At 44.8% G+C, this 12389-nt stretch overlaps 1 protein-coding gene across 1 annotated transcript in view; it reads left to right on the forward strand.

Annotated features, from left to right (window-relative positions):
* Positions 1-12389, forward strand: part of TRPM8 (transient receptor potential cation channel subfamily M member 8) — a 79651-nt gene that overhangs the window by 38442 nt on the left and 28820 nt on the right. Inside the window, exons 6-10 of the mRNA XM_054830441.1 lie at positions 3360-3537; positions 3890-4062; positions 5224-5398; positions 6483-6550; positions 9502-9699. Of these exons, the coding sequence (XP_054686416.1) occupies positions 3360-3537; positions 3890-4062; positions 5224-5398; positions 6483-6550; positions 9502-9699 (792 nt within the window). The remainder of the gene's footprint in view (positions 1-3359; positions 3538-3889; positions 4063-5223; positions 5399-6482; positions 6551-9501; positions 9700-12389) is intronic.

Raw genomic sequence — 12389 nt, forward strand, 5'->3', positions numbered from 1 at the left:
GATGTTGTGGGATGTTGCGAATGGGGCTTCTGTGTCCCACACCCTCTCTGTTTTTCCTTGGTGTAGGGACAGTGGAGGGGTAGAAAGAAGAAAATAGTGGGTGTTGCTGTTTCTGATGATTTATACTGATAGTGTGTGAGGAGTCACATGTGGCTGAGCTCATCTGCCTCTTCTAAATGACTGATACTTACCACCAGTGCAGCTTGCTTGAGACAATCAAAATAAATGAGGAAAATCAGAGCATGCTATGTAAATTAATTGGGTTTGTTTTATGCAAAGTAGCAGAAATGAGAGGCATTTGGGTGGGAAGACTGATGGTTTTGAATCACGCTTAAACAGATCCAAGTACTGCACATATTAGTTGATATGCATATTTCAGCTTCATACTGCTGCTGTAAACTGCTGTGTACCTTTACTGAAAGAAATTATTTGCGAAATTGATGAGTTTTCAAAGCTTAAATGTTCTTACCTGATGTGTCCCCCTTTCCACCCTGCAGATTGGTTTGGGTGCCCTTAGTTGTTGACTCTCAAGGCCACTGTGCATGTTTCAAAGCATACTTTGTTGAAATGCTGTATGTAAGTCTAACCCACCCCCTAAATATTTTTGCTGGAGTTATGTCTCTATTCCCCATTCTCATTCCTTATATTGCAAGGCACCTGCTGGTCTTAAACATTGCAAAATGTTTTCTCTTTATCTTGTGCACAGTGGGGAGAACTTCAAACCCAAGGTAACTGAAGAGTTGCAGACTATATTATCAATGAGGGGTGGGAAGTTTTATACCCTGCACTGTAATTTTTTTTTAGGATGGACGAGTCCTAAAAAGTCTGGAGCAGAAATATTAGATGTGAACAGACCAATAAAATCTCTACATTTGATAAGTCCTGCTTGCACACTCTTATTTTTGCAGTGTTGCTCAGATCCTGTAACATCCAAGGACATTGCAGTTGCTGTATTTTATGTTCTGGTAGCCCTTAATCTGAGAGAAAAAAAAAATGCTTCTCTTGAATACCCTTGGGTTCAGCTACTGAAATACACTTGGCATCACCTGCATTTGAGGGTTGGATCCGTGATGGTTGGGGTGCACCAGCCGGCTGCACCAGGAGATGGCACCGTTGTACCTTGGAGAAAGAAAGTGGCTGAATGGAGGGGTTCACCTGCTTGAGTAGAGCCTGCAAAGGGCTCTAGGTGGCAAGTGCCAGATGTCTAGTTGCTGGTACGTTGAATGAAACTTAGGTGTAACTGAAGTGGTTTTGCAATTATACACCGTGATGATGTATGAGAACGAGTTAAGCTGTTTGGGCAACTCAGCTTCATCTTTTGGTACTTGCTTTTATATAGGTGCAAACGACTTGTATAGATGAAAACAAGACATTTAACTGGAAACCTTAACTGTTGATGGAACAAAGGTAGTCATACAGATAGACGGTACTTTGTGTTATCAGTAGGTTTTAGCAGAAATGCCTTCTAACTGCAGAGCTAACAAGATTTGCTGTGGGGATGGCTTCCCGACTCTGTGGAGCAGTTAATATTTCTGGCAGGCTCTCCTCTTCTGTGGTGGGGGACCCTCTCCTGAAAAACATCCAAGGCTTCACGTGGCTGATGCTTCTGAGAGCAGAAGATGTGTTAGCTCTCCCGTGTAGCTGCTGGAGCCTGTGAGGCTTCCTCTGTAATGTGCTGTTCTGAGCCAGACGCAATAACTCCTCCCGGGAACCCGTCCCGGAACAGATGAATATGTTCTTTAGTTCAGGTTAAATGCCTCTCAGACAGACATTTCTTCCTCAAACTAATCCCTTGGTTTTACTCTCCTGCGAATACTGGGCAATCCACACAAAATCCACTATGCTTCAGGTCCAAGTTACTCCTTTTCATCCCCTGATATGGACTGTAAAGCCATGATTGTCTTCCAAAAGTCCATTACACTGTACTATTAACAGTGATGAAATTGCAAAGGGGCTTTTAAATAGCATAGCAAAAAAGCCAGGGAGCCTTTTACAAAAGTGGAAAGCCGGTAGATCCCTCTGAAGCCAGTTTATGTATCTAGTGTGCTTTATGGCATCCTCATACAGTGTTCAAGCTTTACTACAAGTTTGATCAAGTTGTGATGTGATAACTTAAAATGCTGTTATGGGTGTGTTATGATAGGGACACCATGCTCATGGAGCCTGGAATCTGTAGCTAGTCAAATGAAGGCTTTAATAGTGTAATGATTAGTAGTTCACTTATGACAATGCTACCACTAATCCATAATCCAAGCTCTAAAGAGCTTTGTTACAGTTAAAATTGTTATACCGTAAACTTCCTTGGTGTTTTGTTCACCCTTCCCGTCTTCCTCTGAATCCCAAGGCCAGTGCTTTTGCCTTCGTCTTGTGGAAGGAGGGTTTGGAGGCTTTATGCTGACTCCTGAGGTCTGGAAGGGATGATTTCAGCACTGATCACGGGGATCCCATCCTCCTTGGACCTGGTGTGCTTGGATTTCTTTCTATAGGTTTCTCTCAAGACAGTCTGCTTATGCTCGCTCTTTTCAGTGTTTCTGAATTACAAATACAACCAGAAGAACTGTGTTATTTCTAAAACTAGTTTTACCTGATTCACGAGGTTGCACTCAAATAATGACTGTTATTGGCCATTGTGATTTGTTTTTAGACTGAGACGTTTGTCATTTGGTGTCTGCATTCTTCCATGCCACCTTTTATTTTGGTTTTAAATTGTTCAATCTCCACGGAATAACTATTTGTTACTGTTCTAACCTAAAGCAAATCAAACGTAGACAATAGTTATTACACTGCTAGACAATGGCTGTCACGACTGTACTCCACTCAGGCCAAAGAGATCCTGAGAATCAGTACAAAGCCTATGGACTTTTACACAGAATGGCAAAAATGTTATTTCTGGGACTATACAATTTAGTTTCTGCCAAATTAAAGATGTACATGGCAGAAGGTGGTAGTACAACCTGAGGCGCTGTGGTACTCCCTGACCAGGCTGCAATTTTGGGCTGAACCTGGAAACGGTGGAGCTGGGAGATCTTGGGGCCAGCAGTCACAGCTGGTTGGACACTAGCGCTTTTGTTCTGCTCGCAGTAAGACTGTGCCTTATCTCCAGACCTGAGCACCGATCTGTCAAGAGAGGAGATCACCTTGCAACCCCTAGTAATGGGTGTTTGGTTGTAGGGGGAGGATAAAGATGTTTTAGAGAAAGAAACAAAGACTTAAGCTCTGGTTCATCATCACTTTACCCATTGTCTACAGTTGTTGGAATAAGACTGTGTGTTAGAGGAGAAAATGCAGTTCCTGGTCCGTTCCCAGCTATGATTATTTATCTCTTGCTTCTTTGTTTCTCCTCTTTTCTTTCACCTAAGTACATCCGTTTGTCATGCGACACAGACACCGAAACGCTCTATGATCTCATGACACAGCATTGGCACCTGAAAACCCCTAACCTCGTCATCTCCGTCACCGGAGGTGCAAAGAACTTTGCACTCAAGCCCCGGATGCGCAAGATATTCAGCAGGCTGATCTACATTGCCCAGTCCAAAGGTAAAGACTTGCATATATGTCTGTATTATTTTATCGCTGTGTAATACTGTTGGAGAGGTGGCAGCTCAAAGGGTCAGCAGGGAAGCAGAGCATTCGGTTTGTTTCTGCTTGGCTGCTGCACTCAGGGCAAATGTGACCTGACAGTTTGGAAGTAATAGGGTTGAGAGCTAGTCATCAGGATGTCCATGATAACATAAGGTAAGTTGTGTAGCATATCGTTTGTGTTTAACCGAAGAATAAATGGCTGAGGTAAGGCCTTGAGAGGGGATGGGGTGGTTGTGTCTCAGAGGTAAGACACGAAGAGGGTGGATATTCCACTACGTTGTCCCAAGTTATTGTGTGTTGTCCCCAGGGGCCTGGATTTTCACAGGAGGCACGCATTACGGGCTGATGAAGTACATCGGAGAAGTGGTCAGAGACAACACCATCAGTCGGAGCTCGGAGGAGAATGTGGTGGCTATCGGCATAGCAGCCTGGGGCATGATTTCCAACCGAGAAAGTCTGATTCGCAGTGGTGATAGTGATGTAAGAAATGTGTATGGATTGGGGAGGAAAGAAAGAGGAGGCTCGGCTGCTTGTTACACAGATTATGTCTCTGACTGCTGCTCTCAGCGATAGCAGTATTCGTGCTAGGCTGATGCTGTCAGCCGTGTGATGACTGACTTGAGCGGTTGGTCAAGCTCTGCTTGTATGTTCTGGTACAGCAGAGCTCAGCAGAATGTTTTCCAGTGCAGTGTTAATGTAGAAGCACGTCTGTCCACTTAGCCTGATCTGTGTCCCAAACAATTTAACCTGGGACCAGCTTTTCCTCAGCGTACGTAGCAGTGAGACGAAACATCACGTGCTCTTCCCAGAGCAGGAGGAAACTAAAGTCTTCTCATGTTTGAGATGGTCACATGTGTCAGGTCTGGTCGGGGGGACCAGCATGTGTTTTCAGCATGTCTGTGTGGAAGTTAAGCTGCTCTAATTTCATATCTGGCAGACTATTAGGGGATATTATTATTATTATAGCTGCTGTGAAATCCCTACGCAGTTCCCCATAGTGGGGATTCTCATGAGCTAAGACATGTTGTAGCTGCTGCTGCTGCTATTTATTTTGCTCATTGATACTATTGCCCTGTCTGTCAGATACCCCTGTCTTTTGTCCACTAAATGTTATAGAACGTGTCTAAAAACCATCCTGCTAGATAAAGAAAAGCAGTTTAATTTACTGAGGGCTATAAGGAGGTTTGAGGGTTGAACTAGATGACCTCAGGAGGTCCCTTCCAACCTAAAAAATTTTGTGAGGTGTTGAAAATAAGTTTGCCGCAGATTTAATGTTTCTGGCGGCTGAAGGAAGCACGCATTGCTTAACAGGATCTCTGAAAGGACTGAACTGTTGCAAATAACATCCACTGGTCCATTGGCTGAGGTGAAGCTAGGAGAGGATCATATCAAATCAGGCCACTCTTGTAAAGAACAACTTCCTCTGCAAATATTTATGCTGTGCTTTTGCACGGGGTTTCTCTCACTGTCTGTTGTTGCTGTTGGGACTGCCATGAGTGCTGTCTTGAGTCAGGAAATCCAGACTCCTAACTAACGAGGAATAGTTGGTGGCTAGGGGTTCAGCTGTCACTGGCTTGGTTTTGAAGGCTTGTGCATGCTCTGCCCTTGCATCTCTGTTAAACGCTGTGCTTGTTCTTCTAGGGATACTACTTGGCCCACTACATAATGGACGATCTCAAGAGAGACCCCCTCTATTGCCTGGATAATAATCACACCCATCTCTTACTGGTTGATAACGGCACCCACGGACACCCCACCATTGAGGCAAAAGTACGAACTCAATTAGAAAAGTACATTTCAGAGCGGGTTATCCCAGGTAGGTGTGAACGTCAGGGTGCAGACCTCCTTTTCCTTAGTCCTTGCGTGCTTTGGGGCTGATGCACAGTGGTTTGCTGGGAACAGAAGAGTAGTGGCAGCATCCTTTGGATGCTGAGCTGAAAGGGATGTGTCAACTGCATTCCATCTTGAGTACTTCCAGGCACAGTCAGGCTTCTTCAGAGCAATACCCTTCCCCTCATCTTTCTTTCTGTATGTGACAATAGTCCTTTGTGGGACACAGCAATGATCCATTTCAGCCATGCAGCCCTCTCCTGCTGAGCTGTCTGTTGGAGACTGACTCTTCTGCATATTTCCCACCTGGCACTGAATTCCAGGTAGCTGAAGCACAAGAACACAGGAGATGAAATTGGGCTTTTTCCAAAATATTAATTTGTCAGGGTGACTGATCCATCTGCAGCTGGCTCCTAAATAACTTCTCTTTCAACTCCTTCTTCGCTAAAATGGAAAAAAAATCAAAAGCCTTGTCAGGAAATTCTTAGTTAAAGTTTGTTTTGTGTGGGGGTTTTTTGTGGTGTGTGTTTTTTTTTTTTTTTTAATTTTTTTTACTGTCTACCTCAGCTGAAGCGTACTTGCTGTTAGTCATGACAAAGCAACCCAGAATCATTGTGAAACTTGGCATGTCTCAAACACTAGCTCTTAGAGTTATGGGATACTTAGCTTTCCTTTATGATTGAAAATGTGAAGTCAGAGGTTCTGAATCCTCAACTTGTGAGAAGAACCTTGCACCTAGAGTCAAAATGGCCACAGCAGTAGGTGAATACAATAAAATCACATTTTTGGGGGACTTTGGAGCTAGTAAAAATTATGATTCCTAGGAGGGCAAAAGCATCCATTGGAGAATGGTGTCTGAAGCCAGCTATACAGAATGTTAGTGAAAATGAAGTTTTCATTAAAAACAGGAAGAGCTGTTAATAGAGTTGGCAAAATCAACAGTAAACTGGTATCGGAGTGTCTGCATGAACTACTTGGAAATTCTTTCATTGTACTCAGGAAAAATAAGTTGTTCAAACTGCATTAGTGGGTCGAATCTTTTTCCCTTTCTCTTTTGGCATGTTTCACAGAATCTAATTATGGTGGGAAGATTCCGATTGTGTGTTTTGCCCAAGGTGGAGGAAAAGAGACTTTGAAAGTAAGTTGATGTCTTTTACTTATTTCCAGGAGTGACAGTAGGGACGTTGCTCTAATGTTTAAGACCGATTACTCCACAAACAACATGATAAATAGCCAGTCCTATTATTTACTGAAGCTTGCCTGGCACTTGCTATAGAAAAACTTGCTTGTAATTGCATTTAAGTTTATGGAGTTTGTTTCAGTTAAAATTTTCTGTGCAAAGCTTCTATCTCAGCCCAACATCCTGGAAGACTTTAGGCTGGGACAGTTCAGTTGCCTCAATTCTTCCATAACAAATCCAGCACAAAAAATGTTTGTTTCTTGTGTTTATTTGAGTAGGAGTCAGAAGAATCTTGTCAGCCATGTAGCTCTTGATCCTTTTTATACAAAGTTGCCTCAACTTTGGTTTGGGAAAACTTGGCTTACCCATGCTCAGGGGATATTAGTGCTTTCTTGTAATACACGGGGAGGATTAGCTTGTTCTGGAGATACTCCAGCTCAGAGCGTGCTTAAACTGACTTTTCATTGCTGCTCCTGAGAACTGTAGGCTGCATCTAGCTTAAATCTGGGCAGCTGAGCAAGGCAGGAGGGCTCTGCTGACTCTGACCCTTCTCAGCCTACAAGGGGAAGGGAGAAGGCATCGTCTTCAAATAGACAACAGGTAGGAAGAGGATGAATGGAACAGAGAAGGCAGAAAGAAGTTTCTTGAAATAGGATGTCTAAGTAACACTTAGGGAGGGAGGAAAAAGAGATGAGTTCCGGTCTCGGTGTTAAAACCCAGGATTGTTACTTCCCCCTCCACCTTGTGAGAGCGAAGATGAGTGGCCTGAGTGAGGAGGGTGGGACTGGGGGAGCAAAGGGACCTGGCACCGGGGAATTCAAAGTGAGGGGGCATGCAGTGGGGCTGTGTGGGGAGGGAACAGCGACAGGGAGGATGAGATGGCTCTGACTATCAGCAAGAAGAGCTGCCGTAGCCTGGGATGAAGGAGCTGGGAGAGGGGCTGGGTTTTACAAGAGGTAGTGTACAATGAAGGGAGTATGTCAGTGTTTAGGCCGGTAAAACTGAAGCAGGGTGATATTTATATTATCTCTTGAAGAGGTGATCTCGGTACTACCTGTTCTGACCACAGCTATGCTGTTAGTATTGATGTTAATTGAGGTTTTGCTTGTCAGGATGACAAACAATGTGAATTCAAAGCACCGTCTCTGTTCCCACTTCGTGGCTAACATTAATCAATTAGTCTGAACCACTCTGTAAATTTTCAGATCATTATCCCAGCCTCCCTGTATGTTTCCTGGGTGTTTTGGTTCCATTCACATGATTAATTTGAGCTTTGCCCACAGGTGGGTTGTAGATGAATACAGATGCAGAGCTCAATGTGTTAATCAGAGGGCCTAAGATGAAACAAAGGCATCAATTCAGGTTTCAGAGCAAAGCTTTGCTGAAAGTGATATGTGGAATATGCCCATTTCTCCTTTTAGCTGGAAATTACCACTATTTAAGAGAGGATTTGGCAGTCACTGAAGGAGCTGTTTCTATACGCCATGCAGTGTAGTGACTTGGGCAGCCTTGTGATTACAGGTATATTATGGAGACCTCAAACCCATTGTTAAGAAATGATGTGTAACACAGACTGGCTAGCTTTCTAATCAGAATGAATAAAAACATTGTTAAATCAAATGCATAAATACTGGCAAGGGGTTCCTCTGAAAAGTAACTGGCAGTTCCGTTAAGGGTTCATGCTGGTCTCTTGGCTATTTATTGGTGTTACTAGTACAGAGAAATTTGTGTCTGCCACCTTGCTCGTTTGTAGGTGAAGCCATCTTCTCAAGGAGTAAATAGTCTCTGATCAGCCCAAAGAGACACAGCAGGTTCCCTGCTGTGGACGTCCATCCTTGCCATGCCTTGATCTTAGTGGTTTTGGCCAGGAAAGACTCCCTCTTTCTGTTTCTTTGGCTTGTGCATGATGACAGGAATCAACTTTAGCAGAGGAGAAGTAAAACTGTTTCAAGCTTCCATTTTAAACTCCCTGTGATGTAAAGCATGCACTTTAGTTGGACCCTTCTTAAGAAAACCACTTTGATATAGTTGGTAAGAAAAAAACATCTTGCTTTTATCACAGACCTGCTATCCAATTGATGGGAGTAATGTGCTCACAGTTTTGATGACTCTGGGTTGATATTTTTTTTTTTTTGTTCTCATGAAGCTGTATCTCTAGATAGCTAATAGACATTCTGTCTTTGCAGTGGTTGATGATAACTTGCATTGACTCCTTTTGTACAGTTTGCTGGCAGCTTATATTCTGGTGGCTTGTTCTCAATGGTAGTCATGCAAATGAAATAAATGTCTCCTGTTGTGGTCTTTGCAACAGGAGGGCTAATGGTTCTTCCATCATGATTTCAACACCTTTTCTTTTTCTTGCTGAGAAGCCACATACAACATCGCTGTGTGAGAAATCACATAAGTAGCTACTTGGAGACATTCAGTAACATTGGAGTTCAATGTTCTCATGATGCTACAGAAGTGATCTCTGTGTAAAAGACTGCTGCTTGTATCTCCAGCAAATAAATCCAGTGCCCTTGTCCTCAGCTGTGGTGTTACTTGAGCAATGCTGTGCCATGAAACAGCAGTGATGGTAACTAGGCAGAGTTGTAATGTGTCCTGAATGCCATTTCCAGTGTGCAATTTTCCTGATCTGCTAATCAACTCTAAAATTTGACAGATGGTCATTTCTGTGTCTCAGTTGCTGTGAGGTTCTTCACAGCCCTCTGTCGTTAGATGAATGCTGTTTTTAAAGAGCTGTCATTGGTAAGGTATCAGTGGGTGGTATAATAGAAACCCATGGTCCAGAGCAGTGTTTTTATCTTACTTAAGTCAAACCTACCATCTCTAGGCTTTCTTACTGAATAGTAGGCTCTAATAACACAGTCATCCTTCAAGTCATCACCTCTCTCTCTTTGGCTTCCTAGTCTATCAATGTGGCCATCAAGAGTAAGATTCCTTGTGTTGTGGTGGAAGGCTCTGGCCGGATTGCCGATGTTATCGCTAGCTTGATGGAGACAGAAGGCACTCTTGCTTCTTCATGTGTCAAGGAGAGCTTGCTCAGGTATCTGCCTCGCACTATTTCAAGGCTCTCGGAAGAGGAGACTGAAAGCTGGATCAAATGGGTAAGTCTGTGCTATGGCTGGGTGAGGCTGAAATTGGGAGAAGGGTAGAAGAAACAGGAGGACAGGAGCAGCCAGTGACTTTCAAATCAGGGATGTTGCTGTCTGGTGATACCTATAGAATGTGCGGGGCTCCTTGCTGTGACGTATCCCTGAGGTGTGTGTGTAACAGGAGCTAAAGAAAAATTCCAAACTCTTCTATTTTATAGGAATTGGAACAAAAGGGGCAGGAAATCGCATTATTTTGGAACCAGCACGTGTCTGGATTTAGATCTGGGCACAAGAGAGCTAAGGCCAGATGTCTTTTAACGGTCTGCTCCCTGGGCGCTTGCAGTTCCTGCTGGATGTGCCTCTTGGCTGATGTGCTGGTTGGTGTCCTGATTCTCTTGCGTGCTTTGTGAAGGTGGAGAAGTTGAGTATTTGGTGAATCAGGCCTTGTGCTGCTAAGTCCTGCTGGATTGCTTGGCGACAAAGGGTTATCCTTGCTACACCGTGGACTTCCAGATTTTAGCAAATCTACTTCAGGATTCTCTCATTTGTTCCAAAAGTTTTTCTCTGTTGTCCTGCATCCCTTAAGATATCAGGCAGGACAGAGTTCCCTTACAGACTAGGAGCAGGGCCTTCAGGACTAGCGCCTTACTATATTTTGTCAATATTTCATCACAGCAGCATCCCTACACCATTTCTATTGGGACACTCTTGCTAAATAAAGCATTGACTTAGTAGTAGTGCGTACATGGGATGCAGCTGAAGGTGCAACACTGGACATACACCAGCAAATTCTTCTTTTGCTTTTCTTTACCTCTGTGGTGGGTTGAGCCTGACTGGGGCCAGGTGCCCACCAGAGCCGCTCTCTCACTCCCCTCATTCACTAAACAGGGGAGAAAAGGCATAACGAAATGCTTGTAGGTCGAGATAAGGACAGGGAGAGATCACTCACTAATTGTTGTCACGAGCAAAACAGACCAAACTTAGAGAGGGAATTCATCTAATTTATTACTAGGCAAAACAGAGTAGAGGAATGAGAAAATAAAATCAACTCTTAAAACACTTCCCCCCACCCCTCCCATCTTCCCAGGCTCAACTTCACTCCCGGCTTCAACCTTCCCCCCCTCAGCGGCACAGGGGGACGGGGAATGGGGGTTACGGTCAGTTCATCACACGGTGTTTCTGCCGCTTCTTCATTCTCAGGGGGAGGACTCCTCTCATCGTTCCCCTGCTCCAGCATGGAGTCCCTCTCACGGGGTGCAGACCTTCAGGAGCAAACTGCTCCAGCGTGGGGTCCCCACGGGGTCACAAGTCCTGCCAGCAAACCTGCCCTGGCGTGGGCTCCCCTCTTCACGGGTTCACCGGTCCGGCCAGGAACTTGCTCCAGCGTGGGCTTCCCACGGGCCGCAGCTTCCTTCAGGTGTCTCCACCTGCTCCGGCGTGGGGTCCTCCACGGGCTGCAGGTGGAATCGCTACACCCCCTCATCCTTCCTCCATGGGCTGCAGGGGGACAGCCTGCTTCACCATGGCCTTCACCACGGGCTGCAGGGGGATCTCTGCTCCGGCGCCTGGAGCTCCTCCTCCCCCTCCATCTGCACTGACCTTGGTGTCTGCAGAGTTTCTTACATCTTCTCACTCCTCTCTCCGGCTGCAAAAGTTCTCTCTCTCTAAGTGTTTTTCTACTTCTTAAATATGTTATCACAGAGGCGCTGATTGGCTTGGCCTTGGCCAGCGGCGGGCCCGTCTTGGAGCCGGCTGGCATTGGCTCTGTCAGACACAGGGGGAGCTTCTAGCAGCTTCTCACAGAAGCCACCCCTGTAGCCCCCCCTGCTACCAAAACCCTGCCACGCAAACCCAACACAACCTCTTTGAGCAGAGGTAGAGCCTTCAGGATGTAGTCACTGTTACGATCCCATATGTAACTGTTTATTACAAGAGCGTTTTTTGGAGAACTAAGGAGAGCATCTGTTATCTTGGGTTGCTTGGACCGGTCTCAGGAAACTTGTAACTCTCTGGTTACCTCACCTTCAGCTGGACCTGGGTTTAGATATATTTCTGCTCTCCTTAATAGGAACAGAAGAAAATGGAGCTTCAGAAAGATCTTAATGTTCTGTTATTTTTCAGAATTCTCAGTTCCAACAACGCTTCAGCTCACTGAACAATCCATTAACTTGAGCTAATTGACTTTCTCAATTAACTGCCCAATGCTTTATGCTGGGGTCTGATTCTGTTCTCCTCTCTTGGTTAATTACCTCATACCCACGCTGACAGTGGGGAGTGATTGCGTATTCAAACCTCAGTTGCAGTTCGTAATGGGGGATGGAAAATGTTATATTGCTTTCGGTACACTTAAGGCCCCTTTTCTCAGCTTCCCCCCTACCCCTTAACTTTTTTTAATTTTTTTAATGAAAGTGTCATTGCAAGTTGTTTGCAGACCCCGGAGAGGAATTCAGACGCTCACTCCCGTGTATATTTTCGTTGATGTAAACCAAACAAAGCTTCTGGTATTGAAGTTTAAGGAGCTATTGTTTCTGGTAAGGCCTGAGTCAAAACTCTTGGTCAGAGCTTGGCAGGGTGAGTCCATGGGACAACCTGTGAGTTCTGTGGGGCAACCAGCTCCACTTGAGCCTGTTTTGAGCAGTGGGATCTCCAGAGCTATCTTATAACGTCAATGATTTTCTGCTTCTGTAGCAAGAAGCTTGCAG

The sequence above is a fragment of the Grus americana genome, chromosome 6 (assembly GCF_028858705.1).
Source record: "Grus americana isolate bGruAme1 chromosome 6, bGruAme1.mat, whole genome shotgun sequence".
Lineage (NCBI taxonomy): Eukaryota > Metazoa > Chordata > Aves > Gruiformes > Gruidae > Grus > Grus americana.